Genomic DNA, 22,382 nt, shown 5'->3' on the forward strand with positions numbered 1-22,382 from the left:
GTGTTGCTCTTTTAAGACTTCTGAAAGCATGCTCCACACCTTGTCCCTCTCAGATTTTGGATCCTTAAACCTTGGGTCTAGTGCTGAAGCTATCTTTAGAAATCTCACATTGATGCCTTCTTTGCGTTTTGTCAAATCTGCTGTGAAAGTATTCTTAAAATGAACATATGCTGGGTCATCATCTGAGACTGCCATAACACGAAATATATGGCAGAACGCACGTAAAACAACAGGAGACATCCAATGCTCCCCCAAGGAGTTCAGTCACAAATTTAATTAATGCATTTCTTTTTTAACGAGAATCATCAGTTTGAAGCATGTCCTCTGGAATGATGGCCACAGCATGAGGGGGCATACAAATGTTTAGCATATCTGGAATGTAAATACCTTGCAACACTGGCTACAGAAGTGCAATACGAACACCTGTTCTCACTTTCAGGCGACATTGTAAATAAGAAGCAGGCAGCAGTATCTCCCGTAAATGTAAAAAAACTTGTGTCTCTTAGCGATTGGCTGAACAAGGACTAGGACTGAGTGGACTTGTAGGTGCTAAAGTTTTACATTGTTTTGTTTTTGAATGCAGTTATTTTTTGGTACATAATTCTACATTTGTAAGTTCAACTTTCATGATAAAGAGATTGCACTACAATACTTGTTTTAGGTGTATTGAAAAATACTATTTCTTTTGTTTATTATTTTTACAGTGCAAATATTTGTAAAAAATAATATAAAGTGAGCACTGTACACTTTGTATTCTGTGTTGCAATAGAAATCAATATATTTAAAAATGTAGAAAAAAATCCTAAATATTTAATAAATTTCAATTGATATTCTATTGTTTAACACTGCGATTTATCACGATTAATTTTTTAATTGCAATTATTTTTTTTAGTTAATCACTTGAGTTAGCTGCGATTAATCGACAACCCTTATTAAAATGTTTCTTCCTTATATTGTAATACAGACATGAGTAATATTGTACTCATATGAATGCAGTCGGGTTTTATATAGTGGATAGGATTTTCTTCAGTATCTAGAGTAAGAGTTTTCGGTACAAGATTTTCATAAAAAGAAAGCAGTTCTGAATCACCCTCCGTTCAATGAACACCTACCACTTACTTTTCTGGATCTTACTTGGCTTGGTAAGTATTCCCATTGATAGTCTGCACCATACTGTCCTTGAATGGTTTTGTAATCTGTTCCTGTGGTTCAGAAGATACAATTTTCAATTAATTTAATCTTGCTGTCCAACTCCTGCACTTTTTCATGACATTTTTTTTCCATCCTGGCTTCCAAATTAGTAATTTTAGCTGAGGTTCCACGTTTTTGTTTTCCACAGAGTAAATGGCAGCACAGAGAATATCTTGGGATATTGTTGGAAGTGAAACCACTCCACTATTCTTTGGACAAAAAACTGTCAAAATGTCAGCAGGTGCAGCCAATCACGTGGTGCCAAGAGATTCCATAGGTTCAGTTTCTTTAATTTTACTTTTATTCATTTGTTCATATTGCCAGATTCAGCATCTCTGAGGATTTTGATGATATATTTATTTTTTCTTTCATTAATTCAGTGAAAGAAACTTTAAAAAGTGGCTGCTATTGATAAAATAAGTAGGAACAAACACCTACTCACAGCTGCTGACTCAGACTTTGCCCCCCAAGAGTTTGTTTTTATAAAATAACAAAATATTTTAAGTACAGTGGAGCCATGACAAATCTGTGTTTTGGAATTGCTGGATACTAAAAACTTGAGCCCCTAATGTGATCATATATCAGCTAAATTTTTGAATAGAAATATATTTTACATTATGATAAAAATAGAGGGTTTTTACTTTTAAAAAGTGAATTGTTTAATTTAATTAAACACTGGATAGCATTACTTTAAAAGTGCCAATGTTTTTTATTAGAATTCTGCATTCTAAAAGTTTTAATAAAATATTAAAATTGTCACTTGGATACAGATCAAGTAAGTGCTTGTAAGATAATCAGTTTTTAAATGAAGATCTGCAATTACAGATGATTTAAGCTTTCTGTGAGAAGAGACAGACTATAATTTGCTGTTTAAGTCAATGCCTGGTCAACTACTACATACACAGTTTAGTCTTTAGAAATTAATTGCTCAGATACCTTTCTGATGAACATGCTATAAAAGCATAAGCACGTGGGTAAAATCAATTGTAGGCAAATTATATTCGGAGAACACAAGGCTTTCTACACTATTTGGAAACAGCTTGGATTTGTTGTCAGACATAGCATTCTTCTGAACATCTCGTAGGAAACACTAGTTAGCAAGGGTTCAGAGGAAAGAAACAGGTGTACAAGATGTGGAAGTCTGATAGTGTTATACTTTCAATATTTAATATTTTGAGTTAACACCCCTGGAGAGACTGCAATGACATTTACCTAGTAACTCCACTCATTAGAAATAGAGAGATCCAAATAAATTTCCTTCACCAAGAGTTGTTTCTTTTGTCTTTATTTCACCTCTTTTGGTATTTTTTGCCTGACATTCTTCAGCCAGCCTGTGCATGTGGCCACTCTGGTATTGTATTGATGTGATTTAGAGCAGAAGGGGAAAGAGCTTAAAGTAAGAAGCCACACTGTGTGCTACCTCAGACTCCACAGTGCTGAACTCTCAAATTCAAAAGACAGATTTTCTTTTATTGCCTTGATGCCTGAGGTAGACTATCGGAGCTTTGACAGCTGGCACTGTCATAGATACCCAGGCATCTCCCAAGTTTATCTGTGAGATTAACTCCTCAAAGGGCTTAAGTATTTGGATCAGAGTCTCTGCTAGGCTCTGCTGTACGAACACCAGCACCTCAGCTTTCACTTTTTCTGAGAATATATGGAGTCCAATTTGAAAGCTTGTTAAGATCCATTTCCGTTTGCAGCCTAGAAGCAGCATCAGAAGAATGCTTAAAATGGCAGATCAGTCCAGCCAAACCAACTGCATGTTTTGCATGGAAGTTTTTTTTTAAAACAGCATTTTGTATAGTATAGTATAGTATAGTATAGTATAGCATAATGCTGTTGAGTGTGCTTTGGCCACCCAAAGCGGCATATATTAACATAATTTTTTTTTGCCATGTTTATCATTCAGCACAAAAAAATGGCCATACTGGGTCAGACCGATGGGCCATTAGCCCAGTATCTTGTCTTCTGACAATGGCCAATGCCAGGTGCCCCAGGGGGAATGAACAGAACAGGGCAATCCTCAAGTGATCAATTTCCTGTCGTCCACGCCCAGCTTCTGGCAAACAAACGCTAGGGATACTCACAGCATGGTGTTGCATCCCTGACCATCCTGGTGAATAGCCATTGATGGACCTCCTCCATGAACTTATCTAGTTCTTTTTTGAACCCTGTTATAGTTTTGGCCTTCACAAAATTGCCTGTCAATGAGTTGCACAGGTTAACTGTGTATTGTGTGGAGAAATATTTTCTTTCGTTTGTTTTAAACCTGCTGCCTATTAATTTCGTTGGGTGACCCCTATTTTTTATGTTACATGAAGGAGAAAATAACATTTCCTTAGTCACTTTCTCCACACCAGTCAAGATTTTATAGACCTCTATTGTATGCCTTCTTCATCATCTCTTTTCCAAGCTGAAAAGTCCCAGTCTTTTTACTCTCTCCTCATACGGAAGCTGTTCCATACCCCTAATCGTTGTTGCCTTCACTATACCTTTCCCAATTCTAATATATCTTTATTAAGATGGAATGACCAGATCTGCACATAATATTCAAGATGTGTGTATACCTAGATTTATAATGAGGCATTATGATTTTCTATCTTATCTAACCCTTTCTTAATGATTCCTAACATTCTGTTAGCTTTTTCACTGCCACTGCACATTGAGCGGATGTTTTCAGAGAACTATCCACTGTTACTTCAAGAGCTCTTTCCTGAGTGGTCACTTTGTATGTTTCGCTGGGATTAGGTTTTCCAATGTGTATTTGCATTTGTCAACATTGAATTTCATCTGCCATTTTATTGCCAGTAACTCAGTTTTGTGAGATCTCTTTGTAACTCTTTACAGTCTGCTTTGGAATTAGCTATCTTGAGTAATTTTGTATCATCTGAAAATTTTGCCACCACACTGTTTACCCCTTTTTCCAGATCGTTTACGAATATGTTGAACAGCGGTGGTCCCAGTACAGATCCCTGGGTGACACCACTATTTACCTCTCTCCATTCTGAAAATTGATCATTTATTCCTACCATTTGTTTCCTATCTTTTAACCAGTTACGGATCAATTACTGCTTAGTTTGCTTAAAAGCCTTTGGTCCGGGACCTTGTCAAAGACTTTCTGGAAGTCCAAGTACACTGTATCCACTGGATCACCCTGTCTACATTTGTTGATCCCCTTCAGAGAATTGTAATAGATTGGTGGGGCATGATGCCCTTTTACAAAAACCTTATTGATTCTTTGCCAACAAATTGTATTCATCTATGTGTCTGATATTTCTGTTCTTTACTATAGTTTTAACCAGTTTGCTTGGTACCGAAATTAGGCTTACCAGCCTGTCATTGCAAGGGTCGACTCTAGAGCCTTTTTTAAAAATTGGCGTCACATTCGCTATCCTCCAGTCATCTAGTACAGAAGCTGATTTAAATGATGTGTTACATACCACAGTTAATAGTTCTGCAATTTCGTATTTGAATTCCTTCAGAACTCTTGGGTGAATACCATCTAGTCCTGGTGACCTATTATTGTTTAATTTATCAATTTGTTCCAAAACCTCCTGTAATGACACCTCAAACTGAGACAGTTCCTTAGACTTGTCACCTAAAAAGAATGGCTCAGGTGTGAAGAATGATGCAAAGAATTCATTTAGTTTCTCCGTAATGGCTGTATCTTCCTTGAGTGCTCCTTTAGCACCTTGATCAACCAATGGTCCCACTGAATGTTTAGCAGGCTTCCTGCTTCTGATGTACTAAAAAAAAATTTGCTGTTAGTTTTTGAGTCTTTGGCTAGTTGCTCTTCAAATTCTCTTGTGGCCTACCTAATTATACTTTTACACTTGACTTGCCAGAATTTATGCTCCTTTCTATTTTCCTCAGTAGGATTTAACTGTCAATTTTTAAAGGATGCCTTTTTGCCTCTAACCACTTCTTTTACTTTGTTGTTTAATCATGGTGGCAGTTTTTTGGTCGTCTTACTATGTTTTTTTTAATTTGGAATATACAGTGTGAGGCTCTATTATGGTGTTTTTTAAAAGTTTCCACGCAGCTTGCAGGCATTTCACTTTTAGGACTATACCTTTAAATTTCTGTATAACTAACTTCCTCCTTTTTGTGTAATTCCCCTTTCTGAAGTTAAATGCTATGAGGTGGGCTTCTTTGGTGTTCTCAGATCTGCCGTCATTACCAGTAGCCTTAATATTGTTTACAAGTGAAGTTCCTTATGCTGTGTATTACCAGGAATCTTCTCTGGGGAAATATTTCAAAGAAGAGCAGCTGATGCCAAGGTTCTAATGGCCTACTCGTTTCCCATAGCACAAATCCTTCTCAAAGCACAAATTTATCAAGTGTCATTATTTCCCCCAGGGAGTAAAAGAGCAGATTCATTCCTGATATAACTCCAATATATCTTACTAAATAATAATTATATTATAACATAATTATTATAAATAATTTTATGGTTTGGCCACCCTCTGTTTCCTCCTCTGGTATGCACACACCTGTGCAACAACAAAATTCTACACAGTGCTCCTTGTTAACTCCGTTGGTGAGAATTTACAAGCTTCTTGAAGCCTCTTTTGATCATGTTGCCTCAGAGCTCATGTAGATTGGTATTCTCCCCAGAAATTTCTGTTGAAAAAGGTAGTCAGCGTTAGCATGGTGATTGACTCATTGAGAGAGTCCCAAACATTGCTTTATTTTTTCCTTTAATTCTGCCTACAATCTTTTTGGAAAAGCTTGCAAAACAGTTTTTTACCTCCCCAATCCCCAAAATGAAACCAGCTCCTCTGTCCGTGATCACAGCTTAGTTAGGATACATCAAAAACAAAACTGCCTACATTTGCCAAAAGTTACCATGCAGTTATATTTGAGTTCCTGCTGTTTTCCCTGTATCACAGTTTCAGGGTAATTGCACCATTATCCCCCTTCTCCCTAGTCTGCTCTTGGAGTGCCCAGTCAGGTCTTAGGTCTCCAGCCATTACCGATCTCTGGGCAGAGACCCTTATCCCACTCCAGTCTCACTAGGGTTTTTGGAAGGGCACAGCTCTCTGCCTTAAACTATGGGAAAGACCAGTGCCTGTGCATTGCTTTTTCTCTCAGGGCTATGAACAGTATATTGCCAGAAATTCCAAGTTACTACACAGCTCTTCTAAGCAAGCACATTTGTTCTTAAGGTAAAAGCATTATAGAAAAAACATAATAAATGTACCAGGAGTCACCCATCAGTCATATGGGGACCTTTTAGGCCAAAGCATTCCCACCCTTTTAAAAGTATTGGGGAGCCCCATTGGTCAGAAGGTACTGTTCATTTCCTGGATCAGAAAGAAGGCAATGGGTCTGTTCAAGCTCATCCTTTTATACCAAAAGCCTTTTCTTTGTCTCCTACTCTCTGGAAACCCCAACTTGAATCAATATACCAGGTGGTGCTTCTCTGTAATTACTGACAGTCCTCAAGGTAATCACTTCCACTGTTTTTAGTTCCTGGAGGAACTCTGGTAATTCTCACCCATGGAGCAGAACACAGTCATACATGAAACCATACATAATTTTAATACAGCAGTATCCAAAGATACTACATAGGGTTCCAGTATCTTTCACACCCTATATTTAGACTAAGAAACAATGGTGATAGAGGTGTGGTATCTGGAAAACATTGACTTTTTAATCCTGATCACTAAAGTATGTGACATAGTTTTATAACATAGGATTCAGATGAAAGAATGCCTCTCCACACTTGTCAGCGAATTTTGCAAGAACTCTGCTAGGTACCCTGCCTACATTCTTGTAGTTAGTATGGTTCTGGTCCTACTGTGGACAGAGTGTGTATCACAAATATTTTCACTTGTACTTTAAAAAAATGCTGTTTTTTTTCTATGCAAGTGTTGTTCAATGTATTGGTTTCAAGAATCTATGTAAGTTGAAAAAAAATGTAAGTTATTAAGAAAAAAAGGCAAACAGCTGTCACTTCCTGTTCCATTTGTTTATTTATTATTGTGTGTTAATATAGTCTTTTTCTTCCACAGGCATTTCTTATTCAAAACAGGAACAGGGACAACACCACTGTTCAGTACTGCAACACCAGGTTACACAATGGCATCTGGCTCTGTTTATTCCCCCCCTACTCGGCCACTACCTAGAAATACACTATCAAGAAGTGCTTTTAAATTCAAGAAGTCTTCAAAGTACTGTAGCTGGAAATGTACTGCACTCTGTGCTGTAGGAGTCTCAGTGCTACTGGCAATACTGCTATCCTACTTTATAGGTAAGTTCTAGTTTATATGATTATCGTCACCATAAATCTGGATGTGTGTTTTGTTGGTTATACATGGACTATGCCCAACTGTACAATATAAAGCTTTATTTTTTATCAGTGGTTTCTGGTAACAGCTTAAATCTTCAGAGCAATTTAATTGAAACTCTCATTCTTTAGATAGGATCTAAAAAAAATTATGTATTTTGCAAGTATTTTTCAGCAAAATAGTAGTTGAAATACCTTTTTAAAAAAGATAAATCAGAAATGTCACATTTTTAAGATATATAAAATATAAGCTGTAAAAGCCTGTAATTCACACAATTTCCAACATGAGCATTGTATATTCTCTGTTTTCCTCCCCATCAAGCATAACTTACCTTAGATAGCATTTAAAATTTTTGTTGTTGTTAGTTATTATGATATCATGTATTTGTATTTATATAGTGATCAAAGGATTACTAAACACTTTAAGCAGAAACAGGTATTTATTATCATGTTCATCTTGTGTAAATTGGTCTCTCTAATGTCCTCTGATATCCGGACCATGTACCAAGTCTTTGGTCTCTCCCTTGGTCATTTTCCATCCACGATCATTACAAGGGTCATCCTACCAATATAACTCTCAGGTCTCCACTGAACATGTCCATACCATTGTAGCCTAGCCTCCCTCAACTTGTCTTCAACTGAGGCAATCTGCATTAGGTACCTCACATCCTTGTTTAATTTCTTGTCACAGTTTTGAACCATTTGATCATCTCAGCATCTTCATTTTTGTAGTGGAGAGCATACTGATTTCTTTTCTTGTGGCGGGCCAAGTCTCTGTTCCATACATTAGGATGGGTTGAATTACAGTTCTATACACTTTACCTTTTAACTTTATTGGCATCTTTTTATCACAGACAATTGGGGTCAGCTCACGCCACTTGCACCATGCAATTTGATATGGTGCCAGGCATCACTCAGAAAGGTACCATTGTCAGCAACTATTGATCCTAAGTATTTACATTATTTCACTCTTCTAAGCTCTCTGCCTGTAATATCCTTTATGGTGAGTCATCCTCCCTCAGGTTATCAAAGCCTCAGTCTTACTGATGCTCACTGTAAGTCCTGCCTGCCCAAAACTTTGTTGCCCACTTTTCAAAGTTAGTTTGCAAAGTCTCAAAATCTTCAGCATATATTTTTAAGGGTACATCTACACCACAAAAATCCCCTGCACAGAAGCAGCTCAGAGCCTGGGTCAACTGACTCGGGCTCACAGGGCTTACACTGTGGGGCTACAAATAGCGGGGTAGATGTTCCCACTGAAGCTGGAGAACAGGCTCTGAGACCCTTCTGCTGTGCTGAGTTTCAGAGCGTGGGCTGCAGCCCACTGTTGTTTTAAGCCACATAGTGCAATTTCAGCGAGCCAGAGTCAGTTGACCCAGGCTCTGAGATGTGCTGACACTTCTTTTTTTCAGTGTAGACATATCCTAAGGCTTCAGCAAATCACACATTCCAAGGTTGCTCCCTTCATATATTCTCACTTATCACACCAATAACAACTACAAACAAAACAGAGCTCCAGGCTGAGCCCTGATAAAGGCCAACATTTCCTGGAATTCTTTGCTGTGAGCCCCATTTGATTTTGACTGCGGTAATCACTCCATCATCCATATCCTGGATAAGACAGCCATATCCCTCTGGCACACCCCTCCTTCACAAACTGCACCAAAGTAATCTCTTGGTACACAATTGTACGGCTTCTCCAAATCCACAAAGACCATAGCCAGTTGCCTTCTCTGTTCTCTGAACTTTTCCATGATAACTCAAAGAACAAATATGACATCAATTGTACTCCATCCCAGCATAAATCAATGCTGACCCTTCCAAATTTCCACTGTTCCACACAGATGTTTTTCAATAATCTTCTCCCGTGCTTTCATAGGATCTGATGTCATCTTAATTGGGCAATAATTACGACACAGTGCAGTATCTCCTTTATGTTTAAAAATGTGGACCACAAAGGTTTTGTGCCATTCATGTGACATTTTCTCTTTTTTAAGTATATCATTGAACAGACTTGTAAGATACTTGATACCTTCATTTCCCAATAACTTAAATATCCTCTGATACTTCATCCAACCTAGGTGCTTTCTCCTTTTTCATTTTCCTAAGTGCCTCTACAATCTCTTCCTCTTTTATACAATCTGTTATGATCCTGTTCATTTAAGTTATTTAAAGAAAGTTATTCAGAAATATTGAACATTAAGCATTATATAAATTTAGATATACCTAATTATGGGGAGTTCTTCTTCTACTGATGTCATTAAGAAAACTCATTGACTTTTGTGAGAGTTGGATCAGGACCTTAATGTATTTTCTGCTACTTCTGTGTATCTATGATCAGTTTATGAATATTGGTACCTCTGAGCCCATGAATGGCTTTCTGAGCTCTTTCAAGATCTATGATAAGAACTAACTTATCAAGTTAATACAAAACTTGTCTTTTTATCTGCAATATGAAGATTGGTAGAACTGAAATTAGTGTCTTGTTTGGTTAATAAGAAGTTTAAACCCCTGTGATTCTGGAACAATAAATGTACAAGTCTAACTTTTGAAAGCCATATTTGTGGCTCTCTGATCCATATACTCAGACAAGGGAGGAAAATATCAAGGGGGAAGTTATTCTTTTTTATCAATGTAAATTAATAATAAAACCCAGTATGGCTTATGATCCGTAAATCTTCATTGCCTTTGTTGAAACAGGCTTGTTAAATTTCAGTCCAAGCCGCCGCGTAAGCTGAAAAAAGCCTTTGAAGTAGCATTTACTTGGACTGAAGCCACTGTGAACAATGCAAGAAATTGGGCTGCAGAGTGATAGGAGAAATTCCTTTCCCCTGTGGCAGAGCACAACTCCCAGAGCAGCATTTCCAGTCTCACTGCCAGCCTGGAGACCTGCATATGAATCCAGCTCAAGTGTCATGCATGGCAGACCAATCTAATTCCTAGCTGCATTTTGTTTTTTCTTCATTGATCATACACACGGGTCTATTTATATAAATAAGTGATTTAGAGGTAGGCTTCTGACATAGAATTTTTAAATATAATAACATTTATAAAACTTCAAGATTAAACATGCTCAGTCACAGACTTTGGGTCGGCATTTCTAGCTATTACAGTCAAACATATCTTTTACATATCAGTGTCTGTTTGGGATTTGGGGAAGAGTTGGTACAGTAATTTGAAGGTAATGGATGTAATTGCAATGTTATCATCTGCTAAAATTTTGAAGTGGCAGTATTAGATTTTAGGCAGTATTAAATGTGAGACATCTCTGTGAGAAGAAGAGGCTGTAGAAGAATGGTAAATGAAAGTAAAATACTAAGGGCTTGTAAGCCTCAAAGAGCTAAAAGACTTATGAGACTGAATGTCACAAAAAGATAACATTACTGGACTATTAGTGCCAAAGGCACATTCAGAAATATAGGCATGTCTAATTTGCCTGTGTTCATGCATCCTCCAAAAAGGAATGTAATTTTCCAAGAAGAGAAAGTTTTCAGCCCTACACATTATTCACATACTGTTGTTGGAAACAAGTGAGGTTGTTCTACATTTCCATGGGCACGAGCTAGTTCATATGTTTGCTGAAATAAACAATGCACAGGAGCCTCCTTCTATACATAGTCAATAGGGAGCTCTTTACCTACTGGTGATATTGCACACATTTCAGCTAACTCAGCAAACTGAATGTAAAATGCAGCACCCAGGGACACTTGCTAGAGGATTTTGGCTCCATAAAGCTATGAATGGATTACACTTATTCATATATGTGGTTTTCCTATCTCTGCAAATATAATATCAAAAGTACCCTGCTTTTAATAAGCCATCCATGTATAATTCCATGTAAGTAATATAAGATGGAAATATTTTTCATTTTATTGAATTGTTTCATGACACCAAGTGTTAGAGAAAAGACTCAATGGAAAATTGCTTATAAAAAGTTAGATAGGACTATGGCATTGAGTGACATGTTTCTCAGCAAATCTAGGGGAGCACATCATGCTCTGACTTGTCCACTGAGGTGGCATATGACATCTGTGTAGCCAGTTTGTGACATGGTTTTTTAACTTCACAGAGAGACATTGCTACAAGATATGAAATGCTGTGCCAGTACTGCAAAATATGGCAGTACATATTATATGGTCTGTAGTATTGCAGACGCAAATAGTCTAATTTGTGATTGTGGCAGTCAGAAATGGACATGAGCAAGGGAGGAAGTAATAGATCCCATCTCTAGCAATAGTGATGTAGCCTCTCAATCAGCCCCTTCCCAGAAAAGGAGGGAGATAAACAGGCCACGTCCAAGCTTATTTTTAGTCACTGAAGATCTGGATTTGGATTCCCCTGCTCCAGCACAAACACGATGCAGAAGAGACAGTTTGCTAGACCTCATCTCTACACCTGCTTAACTGCTGAATCATTTAGGCAAGACAGTGGAGGGGTGCTATATTAAAAGCATCAGCTGTCTTGTTGTGACCATGAGGAAGGTCATAAAAAATGATCGGGGTTACAATTGTATTACAGTCTCAAGCAAAGAAAATATCTCACCCTTACTATATAAGGTCAAGTATCCTTTGATAATCTCAAATACACAAATAAATTATATGTATTTGTTGTGTAACCCTTCTGCCAGGCCGAGTTAATATAAGCAAGGGCCGGGTTCAATACATAGGGGTTCCCTCTCAACAACACAATGCAAAACTGGCTCGAGCCCCCAGCCAGTGCCTTGGGAAAAATCTTACATACACCCCTGGGTGCCTCAAAGAGGCAATACTTCCCCTCTTACAAGCACAGAGTCTCAGTATAGCAGAAAATCTTTAACACCAGGAGGTAAACGACATCAGCATTAAATTGGGAAAACACCACAACTAGGGTTCATAAACTAAACCTTGAGCAAAGACCTACCCCAGTAAAATTGGGGCACGTCCTTTCCCTTTTGTTCTTGAGTCCAGCAACCCAAAATCACCTAACTCCCAAAAGTCCAACAACCCCAAAGTCTCTGTCCCTGGTCAGTGCCACCCCAAAGTTCAAAAGTTTATCTGCAGGGTCTTACCTCCCAGACTGGGTGAAAATGGTGGTGTTAAGGGGCACCTTACGTGGTCCGAGACCGACCGCCCTACCTCTCCGTGGAGTTCTGCTGCAGCCTTCACCACAAGCCACTCCGCCAGCCATCTCGTGAGCCGCTCCAGCCGCCCCGCAAACTGCTCCCCTCCGCCAGCCACTCAGCAATATATCTTCAGGGCCCCCCACTACTTAACACAGCACTCAGCAATTTCAGCTCTTAGTAATTTTAGCTCTTTAGTGATTTCAGCTTGTAGTGGGGGAGCCTCAGTGCTGGTGCACCGTGGCCAACGTGAATTCATCTGAGTAGCTTGTAACTAGACTCCTAATAGAATCAAAATTAGCTCTGATATTCCACGGTGGAGAGAGGCGGCAATGCAATTGGTATTTCAGGACCCCTCACCACCAGGTACAAATGTCTACCTCCAGCCTCTCTCAATTCACTGGGTTTTGGAACCCATATCCCTTGTCTGGCGAGTGCTACTTAGCTGATGGTGAGTCTCTCCATCATAAAACAGTTCTACTGTCCTTGATTCACATAATCAGGGTAACAACACTTTATTCTTCCTGCCCCAATAATAGAGAAACTGGGGATCCCACAGCAGCCGAAGTGACCTGCTGTGGGCTCATGCTAGGCGGGATGGGTGTGCCTATGCAAACAAGATCAGCCCCTGAAGTTCTTTTCCACAACTTGCCACAATTCGCCACCAGATGTCAGGGTAGAGCTCATCCTGACTCTGCTTACAGTTGTTAGCACTGATACATTTTTTTAGCCTTACTTTTATATTAAATGATGGATGTCATGAATGTTTTTGACTTTGGATACAGGTTTGACACCCTGAAAAGGTTGAAAAAAACTGGGATAGGTAAAGGAGATGTGGTGTAGAAAATGCAACAGGGAAACATGGAGCAACAGAGAGAGGAGGGAAAGAGGCCACATACGAGGGATTGGAAGATTGGATTGGAGCCAAAATATATTTCCAGATTAGGGGAGTGGATCCAATGAACAACTCCTTTGAAGTGAGATAGTGAGTGTGTGTGTGTGGGGGGGGGGGATATTAAAGAATCTAAATACAAATTGCTTTGGTTTTGAGTAGAGAATGAACTTTAATTTCTTTTAGCAACTGGTGTAGTTATCTACTACACTACACTAACTATCATCAGTAATTAAATCTGTAGCCAAGAAAGAACTCAGAGGAAAACCTACTCCAATCCCTCAAAAATTTTTTAGATTCTTCAGTGATGGTACCTACGTGTATTCCACTTTAGATGGACATGTGCTTGACGCTGGAAGATTTTTGCTAGCCACATCTGTTTGTCCACACTTGTACTCTTCTCTTCCTTGTGTTCTGAACGGAGGGCATAAGAGGCGGTGCAGACCAGCTGCCTCTCCAGTTCCTTTCTACCATTTGTAGTCTGAGATGGAACCTCTTCAGTGTCCGCAACATTAGCTTGCATTCTTCACACTTGTAATTATGTATAATAGTTTTAGATAAATATATTTTAGACAGTTTTATAGTTAATATAGTTTTTAGTGGTTCAAAAGTCCAGGGTCCAGTGGTTCAAAAGTCCTTAGCCGGCCTCTCCCCCATCCTTTAGAGGGCACCTACTATGTCCAAGGATCCTCGGATTCAATTGTTCTGTCTTTGGGCCTTTCTGGTCAGTGATGACCACTAGAAATGCCTCTGCTGTCATCTCTGGAAAACCCACATCCCCTCAAAGTGCAACATTTGCTGATCCATTCCAAGCAGAATCTGCCCAGCCTGTGAGTCTAGGCTATGGCTAGCAATGGACTGATCTATTAGAGTTCTTTGAGGGGGTCAACAAACATGTGGGCAAGGGTGATCCAGTAGATATAGTATTCTTGGACTTTCAGAAAGCCTTTAACAAGGTCCCTGACCAAAGACTCTTAAGGAAAATAGGCAGTCATGGATCAGTAACTGGTTAAAAGATATGAAACAAAGAGTAGGAATAAATTGTCAGTCTTGGAGAGAAGTAAATAGTTGTGTCTCCCAAGAGTCTGTACTGGGACCAGTGCTATTCAACATATTCATAAATGATCTGGAAAAAGGGGTAAACAGTGAGGTGGGAAAATTTGCAAATGATACAAAATTATTCAAGATAGTTAAGTCCGAAGCAGACTGTGAAGAGTTACAAAGGGATATCACAAAACTGGGTGACTGAGCAACAAAATGGCAGATGAAATTCAGTGTTGGTAAATGCAAAGTAATGCACGTTGGAAAACATAATCTCAATTATACATACAAAATGATGAGATCTAAATTAGCTATTGCCACTCAGGAAAGAAATATTGAAGTCATTGTGGATAGTTCTCTGAAAACATCTGCTCAACGTGCAACATCAGTCAAAAAAGCCAACAGAATGTTAGAAGCCATTAGGAGCGGGATAGATAACAAGACAGAAAATATCATTATACCACTATGTAAACCTATGTACTCCCACCATCTTGAATGCTGCGTGCAGTTATGGTCACCCCATCTCAAAAAAGATGCATTAGAATTGGAAAAGGTAGGGAGAAGGGCATCAAAAAATGATTATGGGAACAGCTTCAATATGAGGAGAGATTAATAAGACTGGGACTATTCAGCTTGGAAAAGAGATGTCTTGGGGGTTGGGAATATGATAGAGGTCAAAAAATCATGAGTGGCATGGACAAAGTGAATAGGGAAGTGTTCTTTATCCCTTCACATAACAAAAGAACCACAGGTCACCCAATGAAATTAATAGGCAGCAGGTTTAAAACAAACAGAAGGAAGTATTTCTTCACACAATGCACAGTCAACCTGTGGAACTCATTGCTGGGGGATGTCATACAGGCCAAAACTATAAATTAAAAAAAGAATTAGATAAGTTCATAGAAGATAGGTTCATCAATGGCTGTGTAGTGAGGCGGTGTGGCTCCCTGCCGCCCCGGAGAGGGACGAGTCCATCTGGGTGCCACAGTGGGTGGAGCTAGGGAGCTCTGAGCCCGCCCCTCAGAGGGTCAGGTGGCAACCCGGAAGTTTAAAAGCTCGCCCTCAGCGCTCACTGGGGCCCAGCTGCTGGTGAGGCCAGATGCCTCCAGCTTGTCCTGTGACTGGGAAGCCCCCCGTGGCCCCAGGTGCACACAAGGACTAGCCCAACCTGTCCTGCACCCACTACTCAGAGGAGTCACCGGGCCTGCCGCTTGCCCGCTACCCTGAGAAACCCATGGTGCTGGACGCCCCAGAGGACACCTTCAGGACCCAGGTACCCCAAGAGGGGGGCAGCCGACCGTAGTCTGGCTGAGCACGGCCAGAGCTTATGACAGTGTGTTGCGGCCAGGAGCCCTACTGACACAGCAGCGTGTCTTCTGCCACTGCTAGGGCCTCTGGCTGGGATGCAGTGGAGTGGGAGGGCCTGCATCCCCCCTGCCACCCAACTCGTGGATGGCAGTCTCGCCCTCTTCCATGTCCTTTAGAGGCCTGGGCCTGCTAACATTGAACTGTTTGCTCAGCCCCTGCCGGAGGGCCTGAGCACCTGACTTATTGTTGTCCCGCCCTGACCTAGGGCCCAGGCTTATGGTGCTAGTTTCAGTTGCCGCAAGGGCCGCTGAGGGAGACTTCTGCGGCCAGACTAATTTCCCCACACATTATCTGTATGTTGTGAGCCAGTATGGCTCCCTGCTGCCCTGGAAAGGGTTGAGCCCCGGCTAGCTGCTTTACACTTGGTGGAGAATGTGGGCATGATCCCTTGGCCCCTGTGAGAAGGGGTCTGAGTGGGAGAGCCACCTCCAGAGAGCCATGGAGATGGATCAACTAATTAAGCTCCTGATGGAGATCCAGCAGCAGCAGCAGGCTGCCGCCCAGCTCCAGCAGCAGCAGCAGCTCATTCAGCAGCTAGAAGCAGCAGCAGTTCCTCCTCCATACATCAGACAGATTGAGAAGCACCCCTCTGAGTACACTGGTTTCTGACTCCAAAGTTGATAGGAGAAGAGCAAAGCACCCCTCCAAATGGGGACATAAAGAGAGTAGGAACCCCTCTTAAAAGAAATGAGAAACCCCCCTCTAGATCCTCATCCAAAAAGAGGACCTCTTCTCCTACACCCATCAAGTTGAGTTAGACGCCATGCCCCGATACAGGAGTGTCAGGAGCTTACAAGGAGCATGGTGTACTGTTCTACTGGCTCTGAAGGGAAAGAGCATTTGAAATCAATGATAACTACAGGAGTGGGACTGTCCTTAGTACTGACAAGAGAAAAATGACAGCAAAGGCCTCCAATTTCATTGGTACCGACATAACATGAAAAGGGATTGTTGGTACCGAAGACCGGGACAATACCAACAGTGCTGGCACCACAGAAAGAAACAAGTCCAATCTACACCTTTGCTTCAGTAGATAAATACTCTCCACCTCAGGCTGTTGCCATTTACATGGACCTAGGAATTCCTAGGAACTGATCCTTACCAGGGACGTCCACACATCAGTGGTTTAGGGCATGCATATGTATTGTCATCTACCAGCAGGAGTATAATAAGGCCCCCAGTACTGATGAGTGCCATGGATTTGAAGCCTCCTCCTCCAACTTGGGCATCCGTTGGAGAGTGCCACCCCTCCCATCAAGGGAAGGATGGATCCAGTGTCATGGGCGCTGTCCCTCTCACCTACAAAGGACTATGCATCTCACGACCTATAGACCTTTCTCCATGGGACCTGCCCAATTTCAATTTCACCCCTCATACTGGCCTTACTGAGCTCTAGGGGCTCCATATATGCAACATCCCAAATCTTATGATCCCACTTGGAATCTAGACTATCCTCCTCTCTCTGAAAAGATCTTACACTTCCACAAGATCTAACAGAGGAAGAAGAGGAACCAGATCAGGTGGAATCACCAGCTCCACCAGGGTTCATAGAATCATAGAATCATAGAATATCAGGGTTGGAAGGGACCCCAGAAGGTCATCTAGTCCAACCCCCTGCTCAAAGCAGGACCAAGTCCCAGTTAAATCATCCGAGCCAGGGCTTTGTCAAGCCTGACCTTAAAAACCTCTAATGAAGGAGATTCTACCACCTCCCTAGGTAACGCATTCCAGTGTTTCACCACCCTCTTAGTGAAAAAGTTTTTCCTAATATCCAATCTAAACCTCCCCCATTGCAACTTGAGACCATTACTCCTCGTTCTGTCATCTGCTACCATTGAGAACAGTCTAGAGCCATCCTCTTTGAAACCCCCTTTCAGGTAGTTGAAAGCAGCTATCAAATCCCCCCTCATTCTTCTCTTCTGCAGACTAAACAATCCCAGCTCCCTCAGCCTCTCCTCGTAAGTCATGTGCTCTAGACCCCTAATCATTTTTGTTGCCCTTCGCTGTACTCTTTCCAATTTATCCACATCCTTCTTGTAGTGTGGGGCCCAAAACTGGACACAGTACTCCAGATGAGGCCTCACCAGTGTCGAATAGAGGGGAACGATCACGTCCCTCGATCTGCTCGCTATGCCCCTACTTATACATCCCAAAATGCCATTGGCCTTCTTGGCAACAAGGGCACACTGCTGACTCATATCCAGCTTCTCGTCCACTGTCACCCCTAGGTCCTTTTCCGCAGAACTGCTGCCGAGCCATTCGGTCCCTAGTCTGTAGCGGTGCATTGGATTCTTCCATCCTAAGTGCAGGACCCTGCACTTATCCTTATTGAACCTCATTAGATTTCTTTTGGCCCAATCTTCCAATTTGTCTAGGTCCTTCTGTATCCTATCCCTCCCCTCCAGCGTATCTACCCCTCCTCCCAGTTTAGTATCATCCGCAAATTTGCTGAGAGTGCAATCCACACCATCCTCCAGATCATTTATGAAGATATTGAACAAAACGGGCCCCAGGACCGACCCCTGGGGCACTCCACTTGACACCGGCTGCCAACTAGACATGGAGCCATTGATCACTACCCGTTGAGCCCGACAATCTAGCCAGCTTTCTACCCACCTTATAGTGCATTCATCCAGCCCATACTTCCTTAACTTGCTGACAAGAATGCTGTGGGAGACCGTGTCAAAAGCTTTGCTAAAGTCAAGAAACAATACATCCACTGCTTTCCCTTCATCCACAGAACCAGTAATCTCATCATAAAAGGCGATTAGATTAGTCAGGCATGACCTTCCCTTGGTGAATCCATGCTGACTGTTCCTGATCACTTTCCTCTCCTCTAAGTGCTTCAGGATTGATTCTTTGAGGACCTGCTCCATGATTTTTCCAGGGACTGAGGTGAGGCTGACCGGCCTGTAGTTCCCAGGATCCTCCTTCTTCCCTTTTTTAAAGATGGGCACTACATTAGCCTTTTTCCAGTCATCCGGGACTTCCCCCGTTCGCCACGAGTTTTCAAAGATAATGGCCAAGGGCTCTGCAATCACAGCCGCCAATTCCCTCAGCACTCTCGGATGCAATTCGTCCGGCCCCATGGACTTGTGCACGTCCAGCTTTTCTAAATAGTCCCTAACCACCTCTATCTCTACAGAGGGCTGGCCATCTCTTCCCCATTTTGTGATGCCCAGCACAGCAGTCTGGGAGCTGACCTTGTTAGTGAAAACAGAGGCAAAAAAAGCATTGAGTACATTAGCTTTTTCCATTAGGGTTGTCATCTTCATCCCCATATAAGGCAGTTGCACCAGCCTTGCCATCACTGCCTGACTACTACAGGTGATTTCAAGATCTACTGATCTATACTCCAACTCCCTGTGGAGGAAGTGTTGGTCACCCCTCTGATAAACTATTGGACATTCTCCTGACCATTGGTCCCCGTAAGGTGGCACTTCGAATTAGTGAAGCTCTCTTAGAACTGACTACGGCAGTCTGGCACACTTCAAACAGAACAAAGCAGAAGTACTTTATGCCAGTACTTTATGAGCAGTATTTTTATTTACACACCCTAATTCGCTAGTCGTCCCAGCTATCACTGAAAAAATCAGACAATAGCACCCTAGATCTACACCTTCTGAAAAGGAAGTTAAATGCTTTAACCTCTTTGAGAAAGAGTCTTTTACTTTGGCAGGCTTATACTTCCATAGTGAACTATGAAACCTTAATGTTATAATAAGATTTTACTACGTTTACAGAATTCACTAACAAATGCCTCCAAGAGGGCTAGCTGCAGTTCCAAGCTCTCACTGAAAAGGATAAAGGGTTATCCAGATTGGCCCTCCAGTCCTCAGTCAATGCAGCAGATACAGCCTCCTGCTCGATGGCGATTGCTATAGTCATGTGTCAGGCATCATGGCTCTAGTCCTCCAGGTTTCCCAAAAAAAGTCCAATCCACGGTGGAGGATCTGCCCTTTGAAGGAAACAGTTTGTTGAGTGAAAAGACATATGAGCATTCCCTAAAGGACTCAAGGGCTACCCTCCTCTTGGTGAGCATCTGTACTCTAGCACTATAGGTAAAAGACCAGAAATCTGAGTCCTACAAACAACAACTAGCCCCTCAACCCACCTACTATCAAATGGCTTACAAGCTGCCCCAGAAGCAGCAGAGAGTGCAGTGTAGCAAACATAATCCTGATCCTCCTTTCAACCCCAGCCATCCATCAGGAAACACTTTTGACAGGACATTGAGAGCTACAAATCAGTCCCTCTGCCACATCTATTTGTTCAGGACTCTGGAACTCAGTTTGGGGGATGCTTAACTTGCTTTTCCGAGACCTGTCTCCTGATAATGACATAAATGGGTCCTGGAAATAATCACCACTAATTACACCATAGAATTCCTCTCCCTTCCTTCCCCAAACCTCCCCTTTGTGTCTCCCTTTATTGGTTCCTTTCACAAGAGGTTGCTCAGGCAAGAAGTAAACTCCCTGTTCTACCTGGGAGCCGTGGAACCAGTAGCTCCTCAGCACAGGGGAAAGGATTTTATTTGAAATAGTTCCTTGTCTCCCAGAAGAAAGGAGACGCATTTTGGATCTCAGATGGTTGTATGTCTGCATCTTCAGCTTGAAGTTCAGGATGATCACCTTGGCCTCCATAACTCCCTCACTGGACAAGGCAGTTGGTTCATAATTCTTGACTTAAAGAACACTTACTTTCATAGACATCCAGCTTCTGCACAGGAGATTCACTCTGGGTCGGGATCACTACCAATACAAAGTGTTCCCTTTGGGCTCTCAACAATCCCAAGAGCATTCACAAAGATGCTATTGGTAGTGGCAGCCCATCTCTGCCACCATAACTTGTCAGTTTTTCCTTATCTAGATGATTGCTTATGCACAAGGAAATCTCATCAAGAAGTATGGGTGATGACCTTATCTGTACTCAATTTCCTACGTTCCTTGGGGCTTTGAGTAAACATAGACAAGTCCATTTAGTTCCCATACAGACTGTAGACTTCATGGAGGTGACCCTGGACTCTATCAATGCCAAAGCATACCTACCGCAGAACAGATTTCCAGCTATGGAGGATCTCATCACTCAACTTTGTCTGAGCCTCCAGATGACAGTTCAAACCTGTCTTATAGCCTCACATACTTGTACCTTCATGAACTCCATCTTTGTCTTTAGGCTTGGTTACAGACAGTTTATGTGCCAAACAAGCACAGGATAAACTAGTCTTGCTCTCCCACAGAGTTCAGGCTTCTCTCTCCTGGTGGGAGAACAAAGAGATCATTTGTATGGAGGTTCCCTTTGTTCCTTCCCCACCCATCTAAAGATGCCACCGTAGTTCAATGTGGATGAACGTATAGCACAAGTTACATGGAACCTCCAGGAATCCCAGTTATACATAAATCTCTTGGATCTATAGGCAGGACTTGAGGCATGCAAAGAATTCCAGCTGTTGATTCAGACCTTGCATATCCAAGTCGTGTCCAAGACAAGATCACCAGCAGCATATTACATCTGCAAACAAGGAGGAGAAAGGCCCATCCCTTTTTGGATAGGAGCAATCAATCTGTGGAACTGGTATATCCACCACCCAATCATCCTGTCATCAGAACACCAATGAGTAAGATGTTAGTTTATATTCTCCGCAGGCATATCTTTAGGGGACCATGAATGGTGGTAAAGGATATATTTTATCAATGGGGGTCCCCATCTTCAGATCTCTTTGTGTCTCAAGAAATGCCCAGCCTACTGCTCCAAGGCTGCACAAGTCACGGCTCCAGAGGGATGCATTTATAGTTCAGTGGCCAGGGCTACACCATCCCACCAATCCCTCTTTTACCTTGAATTCTGAGGAAGATTAAGCAAGAAGCATCAGTGATCTTAATTGGTCTTAAATGGCCCAGATAATTCTGGTTCCCCAACATACTCCAGATTTCAGCACATTCATGCATCTGTGTCCAACTTTTCCTGGAGGAGTTGACTCAGGACATAGGCAAGAACAAACACCCCAATCCAGTTTCCCTGCATCTAACAGTCTGATAGCTGATAGATGATTAATCTGGAAAACTCACACTTGAAGATGGTAGAATCTATCCTTGGCAATCTAGGAAGGTTTCCACAAGGAAGTGCTACATAGTAAAGTGGAAGAGGTTTTCTATCTTGTGCCAACATTTCCAGATAATCACAGAGAGTGATTGACATCCCTGACATTTTGGACTACCGTCTGACCTTAAAAACGTCAGGACTATCTTTTGGCTCCCTGTGGATGTACTTATCCATGTCCAGCAGAAAACTGCTTGTCCTTCAGCCGTCCTATTACAGTATGGTTTCTGAAAGATCTCATCAGAATCTTTTCTCCGATAACTACACCATTATGGAACCTCAGTCTATTCCTATTAGCATTATTTGCTCCATCTGAACCCTTAGCCTCATGCTCCTTAGCCCTCCTGTCTATGAAGGTTGCCTTTTTGGTTGCCATCACCTCAGTGAGAAGAATAGGT

At 41.6% G+C, this 22,382-nt stretch overlaps 1 protein-coding gene across 5 annotated transcripts in view; it reads left to right on the forward strand.

Moving 5' to 3' along the window:
* The window catches only part of TENM3 (teneurin transmembrane protein 3), a 2,178,135-nt gene that overhangs the window by 1,992,465 nt on the left and 163,288 nt on the right, over positions 1 to 22,382 (forward strand). For all 5 annotated transcript variants that reach the window (XM_043513542.1, XM_043513543.1, XM_038399412.2 and 2 more), the window contains one exon: positions 7,212 to 7,450. In XM_043513542.1, coding sequence (XP_043369477.1) covers positions 7,212 to 7,450 — 239 coding nt within the window. The remainder of the gene's footprint in view (positions 1 to 7,211; positions 7,451 to 22,382) is intronic.

Source organism: Dermochelys coriacea, chromosome 4 (genome assembly GCF_009764565.3).
Source record: "Dermochelys coriacea isolate rDerCor1 chromosome 4, rDerCor1.pri.v4, whole genome shotgun sequence".
NCBI lineage: Eukaryota > Metazoa > Chordata > Testudines > Dermochelyidae > Dermochelys > Dermochelys coriacea.